Raw genomic sequence first — 23,729 nt, forward strand, 5'->3', positions numbered from 1 at the left:
TTCTATTTCTTTCTGATTCAGCAATGGAAAATTAGATGCATCTAGGGATTTATTATTTTTTTCTAAAAATTTTCCAGTTTGTGGTCAAATAATTATTGATCATAGTTTTCTTACGATTCATTGTATGTGGTGCCATTAGTAATTTCTCCACATTAATTTCTTTTTAATATCTTTTTTAGTACATGTTGTACATGATATTTAGATTCATTTTGACATAATTATACATACATGGAAGTTTATTTGCTCTACTTCAGTCTCCACTATTTTCCTTTCCCTCTCCTCCTTCTCCTTACCATACTCGTCGACTGGTCTACTTTCAATTTATTTATTGTTTTAAAAATTGATGCTTTGTTGGTATACATGAAGGTGAGATTCACTGTGACATGTTCATAAACATTCATAGTGTAACTTGGTCAACTCCATTCCACCCTTCCTCTCCTTTCCCATCGCACCTGCCTCCTCCACCCACGGTCCACAGACCTCCTTTCTATTGTAACGAAGTCACCTGTTTCAATTAGTCATTTTGCAGCTATAACCGAAAGACCTGACAAGAACAATTTTAGAGGAGGAAACGTTCACTTGGAGCTCATGATTTCTTTGGTCTCAGTCCATAGATGGTTGACTCCATTAACTCTGGGCCTGAGGAGAGGCAGAACATCCTGGTGGAAGAGTGGGATGGAAGAAAGCAACTCGGGACATGACAATCAGGAAGCAGAGAGTGCCTTCCTCACCAGGGACAAACTATACACCCTGAAGGAGGGTGGTGACTCACCCTCCACTCACATCCTACCTGCCTACAGTTACTGCTCGTTAATCCCTAATTAGGCATTAGGCTAAGGATCTCACGACCTAAACATTTCTCCTCTAAATTTTTTTTTGCTTTGTTTAGTATGTGAGCTTTCAAAGAACACTTCAAATATAAACTATAGCATCACCCCTCCTTTTCTCTTCTTAGTTTGCTCTAAATTCTGCATACGAGAGAGAACAGTTGACCCTGGACTGTCTGTCTGTCTGTCTCTGGCTTATTTCCCTCAGCATGATGTTCTCCAGTTCCATCCACTTGCCAAAGAGTGTCATAATTTCATTCCGCTTCATTGCAGACTAAAACCCCATCATGTATATATAGCATGTTTTATTTAATCCACTAGTCTGTTGACAGGTTCCCGGTAACTAGGTTATTGTAAATTATGTTGTTATGAACATTGATGTACCTATATCACTATAGTATGCTGATTTTAGTTCTTTTGGATAAATATCATGGAGAACTAGGTCATATAGTGTTTCCATTCCTAGTCTTGAGGAATTGCCATACTGCTTTACAGAGTGATTGTGCTAAGTTGCAATCTCACCAACGCAGTATGAGTGTACATTTTCCCCACACCTTCACCAGCTTTTATTTTTTATTGATAATTGCCATTCTGACTGGAGATGAAACCTCAATGTAGTTTTGGTGTGCATTTCCCTAATTGCTAGGGAAGTTGAACTGTTTTTCACATATTTCTTGGCCCTTTGTATTTCTTATTTTGAGAAGATATCACATTATCTTTATAATAATGTTCTACTATGCAATAGAGCACGAGAACTCCTTTCTCCTATCCAACTATAACTTAGTACTCATTGGCCAACCTTTCCCCATGCCTGAAACCCATTTACTCTTCTCAGTCTCTGGGAACCATCATTTTCTCTGTGCTTCTGAGATCAACTTTTATAGATTTTATTCATTTGCTTGAGATCCTATAGTACTTGTCTTTCTGTGCCTGGCTATTTCACTTAACACAATGACCTCCAGTTCTAGCCACAGGATGGATCAAGGACATCAGATTTTAACAATTATATAGCAAGACATTTAAACCTTTTTTGAGAACTTTAATGAATTGCACACAAATGGAATCATGCTGTGCATAATCTTCATTGTTGTGGAGCTCTTGTAACTCAGAAAATTTAACACTGTATAGGTTATTATAAGTCATTTATTCTCTAATAAATTAGCTAAAAAATCAAGCAGTGTATATCTCAGGTTACAATGTAGGGCACATAAGGCTAGTCACACTTAATGATAAGGGTGGGACTGTCTTTTTTAACTGGGATGAAAGCAAAGGGTCACATAAAGCTACATGAACAGTAGAATTACATTAAATTAGCTTACATTAATAAATTAAGTTTTTTCCTTGTAAACTAGGAGATTAACCCTACATGTACAAATGGAGTACACTGACTCTCAATGATTTCTAGACAGAGCTGCACTGTATTTCCCCACCACATCACAAGTAAGCTTTGGAAATACAATGCAGACTTCATAGCGGAGTACAGACTCAGAGGACGAGCCAAGCTCAGGGCGGCCCTCCATCCTCCACCCTCCACCCTCCACCCTCCATCCTCTATCCTGTGCTTCCACTTGATGAGCATGGTGTTATTTAAAAAATAATATATATATATTTAGGTGTAGTTGGACACAATGCCTTTATTCTATTTATTTATTTTTATGTGGTGCTGAGGATCGAGCTCAGGGCTTCACACATGCCAGATAAGCTGTCTATCACTGAGCCACAACCCCATCCCGAGCATGGTGTTATTTTAAACCATTTGGCTTTAGGATGACTTTAACATAGCAATAGATACCTAATGCAATGATCCAAGGGACAAAGGACTTGCTATTTTCAATTTTAACTTGTGTTCTGACACTTGATGACATCATTCATAATCAATCTGTTATGCAAGTTGGTTTCACACACTGTATTAAAAAGTGCCTCCAATGAGGTTCCAGCTGATTAAGAGATGTGGAGGACATGTGGCTTTGAATGGGAATATGGTTGATTCTGAATCAGATGAGTGGGCTAGACTTCAGGCTCTCCTGTGCAAAAGATCATCAAGGTCAAATTGATTCCTGAGGGTAAAGGGGATGATATGGGATGATATCATTCATTCATGGTTATGATAAAACTTAGAAAACCGGAAGCCCCTTGGAGCAACAGGAAGAGGCGTTTTTGTAGACAGTGTTAGAGGATTCTACATAGCAATAGGAAGATAATTCAATGAAACAATATAAAGTCCATCAAACCCTCCAGAGACCCAATGCATAAACCCTCCAACACATGGAAGAAAACCTCCCACACTTCAGTGAGTGGAGCCAGAACATGCCAAGAAGTATTTTCCATGGCAATAAAATTTACCTCATTTAAGATTATGCTTTCACATATTTAAGGTATTCCCTGACACTCAGGCCATACTGAATCAATCTGTTTGTTCAGTTTTTCTCTCCACATAGAGTGCTTGGAAACATATCAGATACTATTTTTCCAGATGGTAGACAGTGTGTGGAGCTGAATAGAGAACAGGATCCTAAAGAGGGAATTCCACCCAGTGACCCATTAGAGAGCAGCCTGGTGTGTGGACGTCCCAGGAAGAACAGTGAAGGTCCTGATGTGGGAAACAGGATGGAAGCCAGGACGCAGCTCCCAGCGGAGCTTATGTTTACCCTGCACAAGGCCTTGGGCTGCAGGGGAAAAGGAAGAGAGGAAGGAAGAAAAAGGAAAAGAAGGAAGAAAGAAGGAACAGAAAGAATGACGTGAGCACAGTGAGAAGCTGAGGTCTCAGAGTTCATATGTTATACAATGGAGGGTGTGAACAGCTCTCGTCTCTAAGTGGAGTGTTTCACTGATGTCATAAGAATCACAGGCATTTCTTTAGAAAAGGACAAGAAAAACCATGTGTTGTGCTGTTATTTGAAAATAATTTATTCTTAAGGGCTGGGGATCTCGCTCAGTGATGGTGAGTGCTTGCCTGGTGTGCACGAGGCCTGGGTTCCATTCCCAGCACTAGGAGAAAAAGAGAAAAGAAGGAAAAAGAAAAAGAAAGAATCCCATTAACATCCACCCCCAAGAATGGGATCCTATCTAGATTAAGATGTATGCCGTGTTGGTGTAATTATATCAAAATGGATTCTGCTGTCATGTATAATTAAAAAAAAAGAGAGAGAAAATTATTCTTCAAGGTCATGTTGTCCCATGATATGATATGAGTGGGAATTTCCAAATGCTTTCAACTGAAGGGTGGGAATAGGTTTGGGAAAGTAGGAAGTGACCAATGAAAACAAATTTGCGAAACCAAAAATTACAGAAAGCCTAGTATAACAGTTAATTTAGTTGTACAGGGCAATTGATGCCAAATCAATGGAGATTACAATAAAAGGATCAGCATTTTATTAAACAGTCTGGTTAAACAATAATGGTTTTCAGCTCCAAAACTTGGAGCCCTGAACTCACAGGTGGCTCTACTGGGGTGGACCAACAGGTCCCTTTCCAGGTGTCCTCCAAAGGAGTCTTCTCAGAGCACTCTTGATGTCCTTGTTCCTCAGACTGTAGATGAAGGGGTTCAGCATGGGGGTGACCACAGTGTACATCACTGAGGCTGTTGCAATGGAGTGTGAGTTTTGGGTCACAGCAGAACTGAGGTACACACCTAGGCTTGTGCCATAGAATAAGGAGACCACAGAGAGGTGAGATGCACAGGTGGAGAAGGCTTTGTACTTGCCCTGAGCTGATGAGATTGCACGGATGGAGGACACTATCTTCCAGTAAGAGTAAAGGATGCCAGTGATGGGGGCACCTCCCAGCAAGAAAGCAGAAAAATATATCATCAACTCATTGAGAAAGGTGTCAGAGCAGGCATGGTGAACCACTTGGTTAAGTTCACAGAAGAAGTGTGGGATTTCCAAGTTTGAACAAAAGGACAACCGCAACACCATCAAGCTTTGTAATAAGGAATTCAGGGCACTCATGATCCAGGATGCCAGCGCCAGCAAGCCACAGAGATATGGGTTCATGATAAAAATGTAGTGCAGGGGGTGACAGATGGCCACATACCGGTCATAGGCCATCACGGCCAGGAGGAAGTTGTCCAACACTATAAATAATGTAAAAAAATAAATCTGTACAATGCAGCCTTCATATCTTATGGCCTTACTCTGTGTCTGGATGTTCATCAGCATCTTTGGGACAGTGTTGGAGGTGAAGCAGACGTCCACAAAGGACAGGTTGGAGAGGAAGAAGTACATGGGCGTGTGCAGGTGGGAGTCTGAAATGGTGGCCAGGATGATGAGCAGGTTCCCCAGCACAGTGACCAGGTACATGTACAGGAACAGCCCAAAGATGAGGGGCTGCAGTTCTGGGTCATCTGAAATTCCCTGGAGAAGGAATTCTGAAATTTTTGTGTCATTTATTGATTCCATGTGCTGTATGTAACTACTAAAAAAGAGAAAAATGTCATGACTAATTTTTGTACCTGTTTCTCCACAGGACATTCCATGAGCCATCTCTGACTCACATTTCAAGTCTTTCTCTTGAAGGACTTTTGAATACGACATATTCAATAATTTTAAAAAGCATTTTTTCATGCCCTGCAGGAATGCACACAGTGATCCCCCATATTCCTGGCACTTTCTAGCCAATGTGGATGGTTGCTGAACTATGAATATCCCTATGATTCAGTAATGCCAAATGAAGTAGATAAAGAAGCTAGATTATTTTAAATATTTCACTATAAAGGAATGCTACATATTTTGGAGAATTATTTGAACATTATAAAACACCTACATATATTAAGCCTCACAAGGCACACCACAAATGTGCACAATTTTCATATATTAATTAAAAATGAAAAATAAACGATCCTATAACATATCATAAGATTATAATTGCAATGAAGAAAACATGGGGAGTTAAAAGGGAGAGTAGATGAGGTGCTGTTTTTATAGGGGTCCTTGCAAGGCAAGATGGTATTTGAACACAGACCTCAAGCAACAGCAGGGAAGCCACAAGGTTAACTGCAGAAGCAGGTGTCTGGCAGAAGAGGTGAGCAGCACAAAGATCCTGAGGCTGGTGCTAGCTGCACATGTTACTGTTCACAAGGGAGCCACTGGCAGCCAGAACAAGCAAGAGGGAGATGGAGGAGAGGTTGTGTCTAAGGATGGTGAGGAAGGTGGACTCCCTAAGACAGTTGAAATTTGAAGACTGTCAGCATGCACAGGGTCACTTTCCATGTATTGTCCCTAGTACTTTTGTTGAACCTACTTTACTGCAGTGTAGTTACATTGTATACATATATGACACATGCAATCTGATGAGTGCAGACATATGTAAATCCAGGTGATCCCATCGCAACAAGGAAAGTGAGACACATCCGTCTCCTCCCAGGGCATTCCTTTGTTTTTCTGTTTCATCTGAGGTTAGAATACTGAAAATGAAATCTGTCCTCAGAGAAAATTGTCAAGTGCAGAATATCTCTTGCTAGCCCTAGGCACTAAGTTGCATAGCAGAGGTCTGGACATTAGACATCTTACATAACTGTCACTTGACATCTGTTAATCCCCTGCCCATGCTTTACTCCTCTTTCCTGCCTGGACACCACTGTTCTGCTTCACGCATCTGAGTTTGACATTAGTAGATATCTCAGGTACATGCAAGGAAGCAGAATTTGATTTCATAGTCATCCCAGGGATCCAGGTGGTTTTCTCGTTGTTGGTTAGCTTTTGGGCACACTTTGACTAGATGAGGATACTATCAGAAAAATTACATACCATGACAGAGTATAATTAAAATTTATTTACCACCAACTTTATTATTTTAGGTAAAATCATAGATAATAGAGCTTCTGGGTAAAGGGATACGTGAGTCTGCTAGTTTTTAATTTTATTGATTGATTTATTTGGAGGTGCTGGGGTCTAACCCTGGGACTCATGCACACTAGCCAAGTCCCTTTTCACTGAGCCACCTCCCCTGATGAATTTTCTGGTTTTCAATGCATATTTCAGGGTGGCCATTCAGGAAGTTGGTGCTGTGTAAAGATGACAACTCTACACAAAGGTGCCCCTTTCTTCAAACTCTTGCCAAAAATAAATGCATATGTTTTAGTTTTGCCATAATTTTGCTATCATGACTCTGATGATGAATCCTGATTAAACTATTCTCAAAGCTCCCCTTATGAGTTCTTACCTTGCACATGGGGCAGAGGCACCACGGGCATTGACTCACTGATTTCTGACAGGAACACCATGATGCTTATTATTTATACAGAATTCCTTTGTATAAAAGGGGATGTCCATAAATGTAATGAAGCTTCTAGGTACAAAACATATTTATGAGAAAGACAAAGGCAATCTTTGGCTGAATGCAAAAGATTTTGTGTCACAAGAGGGCAGAAGATGATGACTACTTTAAAAATAGAACCAATCCCCAAAAGCAAAAAGTTGTAATAAGAGAAAACAGATCTGCCATAGGATGGCAAATGGTATCCACAGGACACCAATTTAAGAAAAGGAAACTGTAATAGGATCCAAGAGGAATCAGTGGAGTGGGGGCAGGGTGGGGACGGCACTGGGGACTGAATTGGGGCAGTAGTATTCCACACTTTGTGATAATGTCAAAGTGTATCCTGGTATTGTATATAACTGAAAAGAATAAATTAAAAATCTGTGAAAGAAAAAGTTATAAATGGCAACTGACTACTACTAACCAAGCAGAGCAACTCCCCAAATTAAAAAAAGCAATAGGACATTTGGGTCTCCAATATGATTGAAACAGATTTTTCCACAAAATTTCTAAACTTTGACTTATACCCTGTGTCCAATATATTTATGAATTTATAAAAACAGTAAAATTAGGAGGAAAAAGAAACCTCCAACTCATTTTATTCTGAAAAAAAAAGAAATCACACATAAACACTAAGATCTGATAAAAATAATAAACTTGCGTAAGAAATTTGTAATTGTAAAGAGTAAGAAAATAAACTTTATTCAGCCTCAGAAATAATGAAAGCATTGTAGCAAAATGTAGTTTAGTTTTCCCTTTGACCTAAAAATAAAATTCATTTTGGTTATGTGAATATCCAGCCCAAGAGAAAAGACTGTGAAATGCCTGTCTCACAAGCTGTTGTTGCAAGGTTAATATTGGTAAGCAACCCAGTAGTCTGATCCTGTAATGAATAAAGAAACAGGATCAGATACACTTCACAATAAAAATATTTTCCTGTACATCTCTCCAAACCGAATACTCAGTTTCCTAATTCCCTATTTGCAAAACTCTTTGGATATGTTTCAATTTTATGTGAGATTGTTTATACCACTTCTTCCTTCAGTCTCATCCAGTTAGCCTTCCATCACAGAATTGTCAACAATGTTCTATGCATGTATTACAGAGTCTAAAATTACCAATTAGGTAGGGAAATAAACACAGTAACTCTCTGCTGTCGGCTGGGCTGGGTTGGTTCTCCGGTGACCTCCCATCAATTTGTTGGCTTCCCTTCTCAGTGAGTCTTGCCTACAGAACCTGCTGGGGTCTTAGACTTACCTGGATGGGGCCTCTGGGAAGAAAGTCTCCATGTGGAAGTCTGAATTCTGGTCTGGATGCTAGTGATGGAAAACCAAGCTCTGTCCCCAGACAAGACAGGAGGAAGGAGTAAAGCAAGGGTTTTCTCTCTGTGGGATATCATCTGAGCATCTATTTGTAGCTCCCTGTCCTGCTCCTCAGGTACAATTCTTCTTGTTACTCCATTCCCTGATCTCGTGATTTCCCTGTGGACTTTTGTCTGCACAGAAGGGAAAATTTTCCTGCTCATTCCATATTCCCAAGAGACCAGGTTAGAAATCATGGTGAATTTTGTCTTCTTAACTCTTTCTCTGGGAAGCCTCCTGCCCTCTGGACATCTAACCTCCTTGGCATTTCTGCCATTTGCTAGTTACAAAATCCTCCACAGTCTGAGGTTCCCCATTCATTGGAACTCCAAAGCCCTGCCTTGTAGAGGGGTAATTACAGCTCCTGGTAACTTCAGAAATTTTCTATCCCCTCTTCAAGGGAGAGAACCATGTTCATTTGGTATAAAACCATGAGAAATGGCTACAACTCTTGACTTCATCCTGCTTTTGGCAAAGGAGTTTTGATATTCATGTTTGGAACACAAATTAAGCATTGTCATTAACTCGTTTGTGAAACATTTAGAGATTGTAAGAGATAAACTTGTTATTTTTGTGTGATGTGTTCTAAAGTTAGAATCTTGCAATCCTTGCAAATAAATCCTTGCAATTTTATTTTTACACCTGTCTATTATATGAGGTGTATAGTATGAGGGACCTATGTTACATTTGCACAAATAGGACAGAAATGAATTAAGTGACTTCCCCAATGTTGTGAACTGAGTAAGGATGAATTTTACCCAAGGGGTTCCCAGTTCTCCTGTTCCAGGCAGTGGCTCTCCACCAGGGGTGATCGTGTATCCAGGAGACATTGGTGATGTCTGGAGAAATTTGGGTTGTTAAACTGGGGAGTTGGTGCTGCACCTGGTAGGCCCAAGTCAGGGGTGGCTCTCAGCATCCTGCAAAGTAGTAAAACATAGTAGTATCTAGCTCCAAGGTCAACAGTGGGCAGTTTGAAAAATACTTTTCCAGACCAGAACTTCTTCAATATCACTCAGGGATCTGGTTCGCATGTAGATTATAGTTTGGGTGGTCAGGGTGTCAGAAATTAAACATTTGTAACCAATGCCCAGTTAATATTGATCATCTTTTTAAAAAATAGATAAAATTGTATTCATTATGACATAAATGATATTGTTTTGATGTGGTTATGTATGTTGGAATGAATAAATATAGCTCATTAACATACACTTTACTTCACATAGTTTCCATTTTTGTGGTAAGAACTCTCAATATTCACTCTTGTTATTTTTCAAGATTCAACATATTGTTACCTGTGCTTACCATGGTGTGCAGTAGTAATCTCTCCTCATTTATCCCTCCTATCTAAATATTGTATCCTTCAACCAACATCCTTGCAAACTTTCCTTCCCAAATCCACCCATACCTCCTAACTACTATTCGAACCTCCAGTTCTATAGAATCAAATATTTTAGATTCTGACACATCCAATGGCACACAACTGTAATCTTAATGACTTGAAAGGTTGAGAAGGAGGATTATTAGTTCGATGCCAGCCTCAGCAATTTAGTGAGGCCCTAAGCAACCTAGTGAATTCATGTCTAAAAAGAAAAAACAAAAAGGGCTGGGGATGTGGCTCAGTGGTAAAATACCTGTGTGTTCAATCTAGTTCCTCCTCTGCCCCCAAAAAAATTAGATTCTGCATAGTGAGGTCATATGGCAATAGTCTTCCTGTATCTGCCTGATTTCATGTAACAAAAAAAAAGTTCCATGTATTTTGTTGAATATGACAGGATTTTATTTATTTTAATTGCTGAATCATATTCCATTGCTTATGTGTGCCACATTTCCTTTATTCATTCATCTGTTGAAAGACACTTAGGTAGAATCCAGATCTTGCTTTTTTAAAATATTGCTTCAAAGAATGTGGAAATACAAATATCTCTTTGAAATACTAATTTCATTTGCTTTGGATAACTACCCAGTGGTGGGATTGTCAGATCACATGGTGGTTCCATTATTGACCACTGAGGCTGTTGTCCAGCATCAGAGTTAATCACAGGCATTTTGAGGCCTTCTCCACCATGAAGGCCTCCATCAGCTCTGTTCTGATCTTAGGTGGTCAGATGTGGACTCAGCTCAGATTCTGCCTAGACAAGTTGACACGGGCCTCTTTTACATGTCCTCCATCACAGGAAATCAAATGTACAGACCTTGGCTCCTTATATACAAACTGGGTAGATTCCCCTTCTTCATGGGGTTTCTATGTGACCTAAGCCGTAGGTTGAAGCCCACAGGAAATGACCTGCCCACAGCAGATGCTCCACAGATAGCAGCCATTGTGACCATCACCTTGCTCCTCATTGGCTGAGGTCACTGTGACATCACAAGGGTTTCCTGGCACAGGAAGTGAGTCCAGCATAGAGCTGCTCCTAGGAGACAGGGAGGGTGGTGGAGGGGACCCAGGCAGGCAGCTCAGAGCCTGAGTCCTCCACCCTGTGCTGTGCTGGTCTCATGGGAACTGTCTCTGACCCACTCATAATGGCAGCAAGTAGGCACAGTAAGTGTTTTCAGTCTCTTCTAATCTGCTTCACTATGTTTCACTCTCGGGAAGATCTGCAAAGCCAATGTCTCTGGTTGTGTCAAATGATTTCTCCCTCCCCCTTTTCCTTCTTGAAAATCCAGAGCATATGTCTCACAAATTTTGATGTCATCAGAAATGTGTTATCTTTTCTCTTTCTGCCCTGATAGCATTTGTTTTATGCCTCTCAATTGCTTATTGCTCCTGGTTTCTCTAGGAAGAGTGTATCACTCCACCTAACTGCTTTGGGCCTGGACAGAGTCTCATCTGATCCACATGAATGTCCCCAGAGGGCCTCTATACTCTGGTCAGTGGATGATTAAATTTGGGTGCCACCTTGACTGGTTTGAGGGATGTTGAGGGTTGGTAAATCCCTTCCAAGTGTGTCTGGAAGGCTCTTTCCAGAGAGGAGTGTTGTGGGGTCTGCAAACTGAGTGGGAATTATCTGCCATGAATATGAGCCACGCTATGTAAATATCTGAGGCCAGGATGGGACAGGAAAGTGGAAGAAGGGGGAGACTCTCTCTGTTACTCCTCTGGAAAGAGGGCTGGTTCTCTCCTTCTGCTTCTGTCAAACATCTGACTTTCCTTTCTTCAGTATTTGGCATGTGGGACTTGCACCAGAATCTTCTGAAGCTCTTGGGCTTTGAGCCTTATGGCTGGGGGCTGAACTATTGTTCTGTCTGGTTCTGAGAGTTCCATCCTTTTGTACTGAGAAACCTGATTTGCTTCTATGGTCTCCAGCTTGCAGAGGACATTATAGAAATACTCATCCTCTGGAATTTTGTGAGTCAATCATGTCTCTATAGTCATATCTCTATCTTGGCCATCTGTCCATCCATCTACCCTCTGTCAGTTTGCTGGTTCGGTTTCTCTGGAGAACTCTGACTGATACACGTTACATACATTAATTTACAGAATCTGGGTAGACACACCTTGCAGAGGTATCATGAGAGTCTGAACATTTCACCCACGACCCTCCCTCTACCCTCCCTCCACCCCTTACCCTCCACCCTCCACCCTCCACCCTCCACCCCCCACCCTCACTCTCCACCTTCTACCCTATTCTTCCACTTGATGAGCATGGTGCTATTTTTTTTAATTATTTTTTAGGTGTAGTTGGACACAATGCCTTTTTTTTATTTACTAATTTTTATGTGGTGATAAGGATCGAACCCAGGGCTGCACACATGGGAGATGAGCAGTCTACCACTGAAACACAACTCCAGCCCAAGCATGGTGTTATTTTAAGCCATTTGGCTTTAGGATGACTTTAATATTGCAATAGCTACCTAATACAATGATCCAAGGGAAAAAGGACTTGCTACTTTCAATGTAACTTGTGTTCTGACACTTGATGACATCATTCATAATCAATCTGTTATGCAAGTTGGTTTCACACACTGTATTAAAAAGTGCCTCCAATGAGGTTCCAGCTGATTAAGAGATGTGGAGGACATGTGGCTTTGAATGGGAATATGGTTGATTCTGAATCACATGAGTGGGCTGGAGTTCAGGCTCTCCTGTACAAAAGATCATCAAGGTCAAATTGATTCCTGAGGGTAAAGGGGATGACATGGGATGATAACATTCATTTATGGTCCCCATAGTGGTTATGATAAAACTTAGAAAATGGGAAGCCCCTTGGTGCAACAGGAAGAGTTGTATTTGTAGACAGTGTTAGAGGATTCTAAGTAGCAACAGGAAGATACTTCAATGAAACAGAGTAAAGTCCATCAACCCCTCCAGAAACCCAATGCATAAACCCTCCCACACATGGAAGAAAACCTCCCACCCTTCAATGAGTGGAGCCAGAACATGCCAAGAAGTATTTTCCATGGCAATAAAATTTACCTCATTTAAAATTGTGCTTTATCATATTTAAGGTATTACCTGACACTCAGGCCATACTGAATCAATCTATATGTTCAGTCTGTCTCTCCACATAGACTACTTGGAAACATATCAGATACTTTTTTTCCAGATGGTAGACAGTGTGTGGAGCTGAATAGAGAACAGGATCCTCAAGAGGGAACACCACCCAGTGACCAGTTAGAGAGCAGCCTGGTGTGTGGACGTCCCAGGAAGAACAGTGAAGGTCCTGATGTGGAAAACAGGGTGGGAGCCAGGACACAGCTCCCAGTGGAGCGTATGTTTACCCTGCCCAAGGCCTTGGGCTGCAGGGGAAAAGGAAGAGAGAAAGGAAGAAAAAGGAAAAGAAGGAAGAAAGAAGGAACAGAAAGAGTGACATGAGCACAGTGAGAAGCTGAGGTCTCAGAGTTCATATGCTATACAATGGAGGGTGTGAACGGCTCTTGTCTCTAAGTGGAGTGTTTCACTGGTGTCATAAGACTCACCGGAATTTCTTTAGGAAAAGACAAGCAAAACTATGTGTTGTGCTGTTATTTGAAAATAATTTATTCTTAAGGGCTGTGGACCTCGCTCAGTGATGGTGAATGCTTGCCTGGTGTGCACGAGGCCTGGGTTCCATTCCCAGCACTAGGAGAAAAAGAGAAAAGAAGGAAAAAGAAAAAGAAAGAATCCCATTAACATCCATCCCCAAGAATGGGATCCGAACTAGAATAAGATGTATGCCATGTTGGTGTATTTGTATCAAAATGGATTCTGCTGCCATGTATAACCGAGAGAGAGAGAGAGAGAGAGAGAGAGAGAGAGAGAGAGAGAGAGAGAGAGAGAGAGAGAGAGAGAGAGAGAGAGAATATTATTCCTCAAGGTCATGTTGTCCCATGATATGATATGAGTGGGAATTTCCAAATGCTTTCAACTGAAGGGTGGGAATAGGATTGGAAAAGTAGGAAGTGACCAAGAAAAACAAATTTGAGAGAACACAAATTACAGAAAGCCTAGTATAAACTGTTATTTTAATAGTACATGGCAATTGATGCCAAAGCAATGGAGACTACAATAAAAGGATCAACATTTTATTATACAGTCTAGTTAAAGAATAATGGTTTTTGGCTCCAAAACTTGGAGCCCTGAACTCACAGGTGATTCTACTGGGGTGGACCAACTGGCCCATTTCCAGGTGTCCTCCAAAGGAGTCTTCTCAGAGCGCTCTTGATGTCCTTGTTCCTCAGACTGTAGATGAAGGGGTTCAGCATGGGGGTGACCACAGTGTACATCACTGAGGCTGTCGTAACTGAGCGTGAGTTTTGGGTCACAGCAGAACTGAGGTACACACCTAGGCTTGTACCATAAAATAAGGAGACCACGGAGAGGTGAGATGCACAGGTGGAGAAGGCTTTGTACTTGCCCTGAGCTGATGAGATTGCACGGATGGAGGACGCTATCCTGGAGTAAGAGTAAAGGATACCAGTGAGGGGGCTACCAGCCAGTATTACAGTTGCAAGACATGCCACCAGGTCATTGAGAAAGGTGTCTGAACAGGCATGGTGGACTACCTGGTTAAGTTCACAGAAGAAGTGTGGGATTTCCAAGTTTGAACAAAAGGACAACTGCAACACCATAAAGCTTTGTAATAAGGAATTCAGGGCACTCGTGGTCCAGGATGCCAGCACCAGCAAGCCACAGAGATATGGGTTCAGCATAACCATGTAGTGCAGGGGGTGACAGATGGCCACATACCGGTCATAGGCCATCACGGCCAGGAGGAAGTTGTCCAACACTATAAATAATGTAAAAAAATAAATCTGTATGATGCAGCCTTCATATCTTATGGCCTTGCTCTGTGCCTGGATGTTCACCAGCATCTTGGGGATGGTGGTGGAGATGAAGCAGATGTCCACAAAGGACAGGTTGGAGAGGAAGAAGTACATGGGTGTGTGCAGGTGGAAGTCTGAGATGGTGGCCAGGATGATGAGCAGGTTCCCCAGCACAGTGACCAGGTACATGTACAGGAACAGCCCAAAGATGAGGGGCTGCAGTTCTGGGTCCTCTGAAAATCCCAGCAGAAGAAATTCTGAAATTTTTGTGTCATTTTTTGATTCCATGTGCTGTATGTAACTACTAAAAAAACGAGAAAAATATCATAATTAATTTTTGTACCTGGTCCTACGCAGGACATTCTATGTGCGATCTCTGACTCAGAATTCAAGTCTCTCTGTTGAAGGACTTATGAATACTACATATACAATACTTTTAATAAGCATTTTTTCGAGCCCTGCAGGAATGCACACAGAGATCCCTCATATTCCTGGCACTGTCTAGCCAATGTGGATGGCTGCTGAAATATGAATATACCTATGATTCAGTAATGCCAAATGAAGTTGATAAATTATTTTTGACATTGGAGCTAGATTATTTTAAATGTTTCACTGTAAAGGAATACTACATGTTTTAGAGAATTATTTGAACATTATAAAACACCTACATATATTAAGAGCTCACACAGCACACCACATGTGTGCACAGTTTTCATATATCATTTAAAAATGGAAAATAAATGATCCTATAACATATCAGATCGTTATCATTGCAATGAAGAAAACATGGGCAGTTAAAAGGGAGAGTAGATGAGGTGCTGTTTTTATAAGGGTCCTGGCAAGACAAGATGGCATTTGAACAAAGACCGCAAACAACACCAGGGAAGCCACAAGGTTAACTGCAGAAGCAGGTGTCTGGCAGAAGAGATGAGCAGCACAAAGATCATGAGGCTGGTGCTAGCTGCACATGTCAGTATTCACAAGGGAGCCACTGGCAGTCAGAACAAGCAAGAGGGAGATGGAGGAGAGGTTGTGTCTAAGGATGGTGAGGAAGGTGGACTCCCTAAGAGGGTTGAAATTTGAAGACTGTCAAAAGGCACAGGGTCACTTGCCACATATTGCCCCTAGTACTTTTGTTTGAACCTGCTTTATTGCAGTGTAGTTACATTGTATACATATATGACATATGCAATCTGATGAGTGCATACATATGTAAATCCAGGTGATCCCATCGCCACAAGGAAAGTCAGAGACACATCCATCTCCTCCCAGAGCATGACTTTGTTTTTCTGTTTCATCTGAGGTTAGAATACTGAAAATGAAATCTGTCCTCATAGCAAATTGTCAAATGTAGAATATCACTTGCTAGCCCTAGGCATTAAGTTGCATAGCAGAGGTCTGGACATTAGACATCTTACATAACTGTCACTTGACATCTGTTAATCCCCTGCCCATGCTTTCTTTTTCTTTCCTGCCTGGACACCACTGTTCTGCTTCACGCATCTGAGTTTGACATTAGTAGATATCTCAGGTACATGCAAGGAAGCAGAATTTGATTTCATAGTCATCCCAGGGATCCAGGTGGTTTTCTGGATCCCTGGGATGGTTTTTTGTTGGTTAGCATTTCGGCAAAATTTGACTAGAAGAGGATACTATAAGAAAAATTACATACCATGACAGAGTATAATTAAAATTTATTTACCACCAACTTTATTATTTTAGGTAAAATCATAGATAATAGAGCTTCTGGGTAAAGGGATATGTGAGTCTGCTAGTTTTTAATTTTATTGATTGATTTATTTGGAGGTGCTGGGGTCTAACCCTGGGACTCATGCACACTAGCCAAGTCCCTTCTCACTGAGACACCTCCCCTGATGAATTTTCTGGTTTTCAATGCATACTTCAGGGTGGCCATTCAGGAAGTTGGTGATGTGTAAAGTTGACAAATCTACACTAAGTTTCCCCTTTCCTCAAACCCTTGCCAAAAATGAACACATATGTTTTAGTTTTGCCATAATTTTGCTATCATGACTCTGATGATGAATCATGATTAAATATTCTCAAAGCTCCCCTTATGAGTTCTTACCGTGCACATGGACTAGATGCACCGGGGGCATTGACTCACTGATTTCTGACAGGAACCCCATGATGCTTATTATGTATACAGAATTCCCTTGTACCAAAAGGGGATGTCCTTAAATATAATGAAGTTTCTAGGTGAAAAAACATATTTATGAGAAGGAGAAAGGCAATCTTAGGATGACTGCAAAAGAATATGTGTTAGAAGATGATGGCTACTTGTAAAAATAGAACCGATCCCCAAAAGCAAATAGTTCTAATAAGAGAAAACAGATCTGCCATAGGATGGCAAAAGGAATCCACAGGACACCAATGGGAAAAAAATAAAAATAAAAAGGAAACTGTAAATGGATCCAAGAGGGATCAGTGGAGTGGGGGCAGGGTGGGGGCAGGGTGGGGACAGCACTGGGGACTGAATGGGCTGGTGGTGTTCTAGGCTTTGTGATATTGTCAAGGTGAATCTTGGTGTTGTATATAACTGAAAAGAATAAATTAAAGAACCTGCCAAAAAAAAGTTATAAAAGGCAATTGACTCTACTAACCAAGCAGAGGAAACTAAAATATTAAAAAAATTTAAATTAAATTCAAAAATTAAAAAAAAATTTAATAAAATTTAAAAAGCAATTGGACATTTGGATCTGCAATATGATTAAAACGGATTTGTCCACAAGATTTCAACTTTGACTTATACTCTCCATCAAATACATCCATGAATTTATAGAAACACTAAATGGTCAGCAACAAACTTAGGAGGAAAAAAAAAAACCTCCAACTCATTTTATTTTGGAAAAAAAAAAGGAAATCACAAAATCAACACTAAGATCTGATAAAAACAATAAACTTGAATAAGCAATTTGGCATTGCAATGAGTAAGAAAATAAACTTTATTCAGCCTCAGCAATAATGAAAGCATTGCACCAAAATGTCGTTTAGTTTTCCCTTTCACCTATCAAATAAAATTCGTTTTGTTTATGTGTGTACCCAGCCCAAGAGAAAAGACTGTGAGATGCCTGTCTCACAAGCTGTTGTTGCAAGGTTAATATTGTTAAGCAACCCATTAGTCCAATCCGGTAATGGATAAACAAACAGGATCAAATACACTTCACAATAAAAGAATTCCCTGCATGTCCCTCCATACATAATAATCAATTTTCTACATGTAAAACTCTTTGGGTATGTTTCAATTTTATGTGAGATTGTTTATACCACTTCTTCATTCAGTCTCATACAGTTAGCTTTCCATCATAGAATTTCGACAATGATCTATACATGCATTGCAGAGTCTAAAATTACCAATTAGGTAGGGAAACAAACACAGTAACTCTGTGCTGTGGGCTGGGCTGGGTTGGCTCTCCAGTGACCTCCCATCAATTTGTTGGCTTCCATTCTCAGTGAGTCTTGCCTACAGAACCTGCTGGGGTCTTAGACTTACCTGGATGGGGCCTCTGGGAAGAAAGTCTCCATGTGGAAGTCTGAATTCTGGTCTGGATGCTAGTGATGGAACACCAAGCTCCGTCCCCAGACAAGACAGGAGGAAGGATTAAAGCACTGGTTTTCTCTCTGTGGGATATCATCTGAGCATCTATTTGTAGCTCCCTGTTCTGCTCCTCAGGTACAATTCTTCTTGTTACTCCATTCCCTGATCTCATGATTTCCCTGTGGACTTTTGTCTTCACAGAAGGGAAAATTTTCCTGCTCATTCCATATTCCCAAGAGACCAGGTTAGAAATCATGGTGAATTTTGTCTTCTTAACTCTTTCTCTGGGAAGCCTCCTGCCCTCTGGACGTCTAACCTCCTTGGCATTTCTGCCATTTGCTAGTTACAAAATCCTCCACAGTCTGAGGTTCCCCATTCATTAGTACTCCAAAGTCTTGCCTTGTAGAGGGGTAATTACAGCTCCTGGTAACTTCAGAAATTTTCTATCCCCTCTTCAAGGGAGAGAACAATGTTAATTTGGTATAAAACCATAAGAAATGGCTACAACTCTTGACGTCATCATGCTTTTGGCAAAGAAGTTATGAAATTCATGTTTGGAACACAAATTATGCATTGTATTAACTCATTTGTGAAACATTTAGAGATTGTAAGAGATAAACTTGTTATTTTTGTGTACTCTGTGCTAAAGTTAGAACCTTGCAATCCTTGCCAATAAATCCTTGCAATTTCATTTTTACATCTGTCCATTATATGAGGTCTATAGTATTAGGGACCTATGTTACATTTGCAAAAATAGGACAGAGATGAATTAAGTTATGTTCCCAAGTGTTGTGAACTGAGTAAGGATGAATATTACCCAAGGGGTTCCCAGTTCTCCTGTTCCAGGCAGTGGCTCTCCACCAGGGGTGATCGTGTATCCAGGAGACATTGGTGATGTCTGGAGAAATTTGGGTTGTTAAACTGGGGAGTTGGTGCTGCACCTGGTAGGCTGAAGTCAGGGATGGCTCTCATCATCCTGCAAAGTAGTAATACATAGTAGTATCTAGCTCCAAGGTCAACAGTGGGGCGTTTGAAAAATACCTTTCCAGACCAGAACTTTTCCAATATTACTCAGGGATCTGGTTTAAATGTAGATTATGGTTTGCGTGGTCAGGGTGTCAGAAATTGAACATTTGTAACCAATGCCCAGTTTTATCTTTTTAAAATAGATAAAATTGTATTCATTGTGACAAAAATCATAATATTTTGATGTGGTTATGTATATTGGAATGAATAAATATAGCTCATTAACATACACATTACTTCACATATTTTCCATTTTAGTGGTGAGAACACTGAATATTCACTCTTGGTACTTTTCAAGATTCAACATATTGTTACCTGTGCTTTCCATGGTGTGCAGTAGTAGATCTCTCCTCACTCATCCCTCCTAACTAAATATTGTATCCTTCAACCAACATCTTCCCAAACATCCCTTCCCAAATCCACCCAACCATTCTCACTACTATTCTAACCTTCAGTTCTATAGAATCAAAGATTTTACATTCTGACAGATCCAATGGCACACACCTGTAATCTTAGTGACTCCAGAGGTTGAGAAGGAGGATTATAAGTTTGACTCCAGCCTCAACAATTTAGTGAGGCCCTAAGCAACTTAGTGAAATCATGTCTAAAAAGAAAAAAAAAAACAAAAAAGGCTGGGGATGTGGGTCAATTGTAAAACACCTGTGTGTTCAATCTAGTACCTCCTCTGCCAAAAAGAAAATTAGATTCTGCATAGTGAGGTCATATGGTAGTTGTCTTCCTGTATCTGCCTAATTTCATGTAATAAAAAAGTTTCATGTATTTTGTTGAATGTGACAGGATTTCATCCATTTTTATTGCTGGGTCATATTCCATTGTTTGTGTGCCAAATTTCCTTTATTCATTCATCTGTTGATGAACACATAGGTAGAATCCAGATCTTGCTTTTTAAAATATTGCTTCAAAGAATGTGGAAGTACAAATATCTCTTTGAAATACTAATTTCATTTGCTTTGGATGACTACCCAGTGGTGGGATTGCCAGATCACATGGTGGTTCCATTATTGACCACTGAGGCTGTTGTCCAGCATCAGAGTTAATCACAGGCATTTTGAGGCCTTCTCCACCATGAAGGCCTCCATCAGCTCTGTTCTGATCTTAGGTGGTCAGATGTGGACTCAGCTCAGATTCTGCCTAGACAAGTTGACACGGGCCTCTTTTACATGTCCTCCATCACAGGAAATCAAATGTACAGACCTTGGCTCCTTATATACAAACTGGGTAGATCCCCCTTCTTCATGGAGTTTCTATGTGACCTAAGCCGTAGGTTGAAGCCCACAGGAAATGACCTGCCCAGAGCAGATGCTCAACAGATAGCAGCCATTGTGACCATCACCTTGCTCCTCATTGGCTGAGGTCAATGTGACATCACAAGGGTTTCCTGGCACAGGAAGTGAGTCCAGCATAGAGCTGCTCCTAGGAGACAGAGAGGGTGGTGGAGGGGACCCAGGCAGGCAGCTCAGAGCCTGAGTCCTCCACCCTGTGCTGTGCTGGTCTCATGGGAACTGTCTCTGACCTACACATAATGGCAGCAAGTAGGCACAGTAAGTGTTTTCAGTCTCTTCTAAGCTGCTTCACTATGTTTCACTCTTGGGCAGATCTGCAAAGCCAATGTCTCTGGTTGTGTCAAAGATTCATCCTCCCCCTCCTCCTCCTTCTTGGAAATCCAGTGCACCTGACTCACTTTGATGTCATCAGCAATGCCTTATCTTTTTTATTTCTGCCCTGAGAGCATTTGTTTTATGCCTCACAATTTCTTATTGCTCCTGGTTTCTCTAGGAAGATCATGTCATTCCACCCAACTACTCTGGGCCTGGACAGAGTCTCATCTGATCCACATGAATGTCCCCAGAGGGCCTCTAGACTCTGATGAGTGGATGATTAAATTTGGGTGCCACCTTGACTGGTTTGAGGGATGTTGAGGGTTGGTAAATCCCTTCCAAGTGTGTCTGGAAGGCTCTTTCCAGAGAGGAGTGTTGTGGGGTCTGCAAACTGAGTGGGAAAGATCTTCCCTGAATGTGAGCCACAGTATGTAAATATCTGAGGCCAGGATGGGACAGGAAAGTGGAAGATGGGAGAGGCTCTCTCTGTTCTTCCTCTGGAAACAGGGCTCCTTCTCTCCTGCTGCTTCTGTTAAATATCTGACTTTCGTTTCTTCAGTATTTGGCATGTGGGACTTGCATCAAGAAGCATCTGGAGCTCTTGGGCTTTGAGCCTTAAGGATGGGGATGAACTACTGTTCTGTCTGGTTCTGAGAGTTCCAGCTTTTTGGACTGAGTAACCTGATTTGCTTCTCTGGTCTCCAGCTTGCAGAAGCCATTGTAGAAATACTCATCCTCAGGAATTGTTCAGTCAATCCTGTCTCTATAACCATATCTCTATCCATCAGTCATCTGTCCATCCATCTACCCTCTGTCAGTGTGCTGGTTTGGTTTCTCTGGAGAACCCTGACTGATACATGTGACATCCATTAATTTACAGAATGTGGGGAGACACACCTTGCAGAGGTATCATGAGAGTCTCCACCCTTCACCCTCCACCCTCCACACTCCACACTCCACCCTCTACCCTGTGCTTCCAATTGATAAGCATGGTGTTATTTTTTTAAAAAAATATTTATTTTTTAGGTGTACATGGACTTATTTATTTTTTGGTGCTGAGAATGGAACCAGGGCCTCACACATGCCAGATGAGCAGTCTACCGCTGAGCCACGACCCCAGCCCAAACATACTGTTATTTTAAGCCATTTGGCTTTAGGATGACTTTAACATAGCAATAGATACCTAATGCAATGATCCAAGGGAAAAAGGACTTGCTACTTTTAATTTTCACTTGTGTTATGACACTTGATGACATCATTCATAATCAATCTGTTGTGCAAGTTGGTTTCACACAACTGTATTTAAAAGTGACTCCAACTAGGTTCCAGATGATTAAGAGATGTGAAGGACATGTGCCTTTGAGTGGGAATATGGTTTACTCTGAATCACATGACTGGGCTGGAGTTCAGGCTCTACTTTGCAAAGCTCATCAAGGTCAAATTGATTCCTGGGGGAAAAGGGGATGATATGGGATGATATTATTCATTCATGGCCCCCAGAGTGATTATGGTAAAACTTAGAAAACGAGAAGCCCCTTGGTGCAACAGGAAGTGTGGTATTGTAGACAGTGTTAGAGGATTCTAAGTAGCAATGGGAAGATAATTCAATGAAACAGAGTAAAGTCCATCAACCCCTCCAGAAACCCAATGCATAAACTCTCCCACATGTGGAAGAATACCTCCCACCCTTCAATGAGTGGAGCCAGAACATGCCAAGAAGTATTTTCCATGGCAATAAAATTTACCTCATTTAAAATTGTGCTTTATCATATTTAAGGTATTACCTGACACTCAGGCCATACTGAATCAATCTATATGTTCAGTCTGTCTCTCCACAGAGACTACTTGGAAACATATCAGATACTTTTTTTCCAGATGGTAGACAGTGTGTGGAGCTGAATAGAGAACAGGATCCTCAAGAGGGAACACCACCCAGTGACCAGTTAGAGAGCAGCCTGGTGTGTGGACGTCCCAGGAAGAACAGTGAAGGTCCTGATGTGGGAAACAGGGTGGGAGCCAGGATGCAGCTCCCAGTGGAGCCTATGTTTAGCCTGCACAAGGCCTTGGGCTGCAGGGGAAAAGGAAGAGAGGAAGGAAGAAAAAGGAAAAGAAGGAAGAAAGAAGGAACAGAAAGAATGACATGAGCACAGTGAGAAGCTGAGGTCTCAGAGTTCATATGCTATACAATGGAGGGTGGGAAAGCTTTTTGTCTCTAAGTGGAGTGTTTCACTGGTGTCATAAGAATCACAGGCATTTCTTTAGAAAAGGACAAGAAAAACTATGTGTTGTGTTGTTATTTGAAAATAATTTATTCTTAAGGGCTGTGGACCTCGCTCAGTGATGGTAGTGCTTGCTTGGTGTGCACGAGGCCTGGGTTCCATTCCCAGCACTAGGAGAAAAAGAGAAAAGAAGGAAAAAGGAAAAGAAAGAATCCCACTAACATCCATCCCCAAGAATGGGATCTGAACTAGAATAAGATGTATGCCATGTTGTTGTAATTGTATCAAAATGAATTCTGCTGCCATATATAACAAAAAAATAGAATAATTTATTCCTCAAGGTAATGCTATCCCATGATATGATATGAGTGGGAATTTCCAAATGCCTTCCCCTAAACGGTGGGAATAGGTTTGGGAAAGTAGGAAGTGACCATTGAAAATCAATTTGAGAGATCACAAAATACAGAAAGCCTAGAATAACAGTTACTTTAATTGTACAGGAAAATTGATTCCAAAGCAATGGAGATTACAATAAAAGGATCAACATTTTATTATACCATCTGGTTAAAGAATAATGGTTTTTGGCTCCAAAACTTGGAGCCTTGAACTCACAGGTGACT

The 23,729-nt window shown here is 41.0% G+C and overlaps 2 protein-coding genes across 2 annotated transcripts; both read right to left on the reverse strand.

Annotated features, from left to right (window-relative positions):
• Nucleotides 1–4,270: 4,270 nt before the first annotated feature.
• LOC101969051 (olfactory receptor 7A10) lies at nucleotides 4,271–5,227 on the reverse strand. The gene has a single exon (XM_005336315.2). The coding sequence runs from the start codon at nucleotides 5,225–5,227 to the stop codon at nucleotides 4,271–4,273; it is 957 nt and encodes a 318-aa protein (XP_005336372.2).
• Nucleotides 5,228–14,020: 8,793 nt separating this feature from the next.
• LOC101969329 (olfactory receptor 7A40) lies at nucleotides 14,021–14,977 on the reverse strand. The gene has a single exon (XM_005336316.2). It carries the CDS (start codon nucleotides 14,975–14,977, stop codon nucleotides 14,021–14,023), a length of 957 nt encoding a protein of 318 aa, XP_005336373.2.
• Nucleotides 14,978–23,729: the final 8,752 nt, after the last annotated feature.

The sequence above is a fragment of the Ictidomys tridecemlineatus genome, chromosome 2, assembly GCF_052094955.1.
Source record: "Ictidomys tridecemlineatus isolate mIctTri1 chromosome 2, mIctTri1.hap1, whole genome shotgun sequence".
Lineage (NCBI taxonomy): Eukaryota > Metazoa > Chordata > Mammalia > Rodentia > Sciuridae > Ictidomys > Ictidomys tridecemlineatus.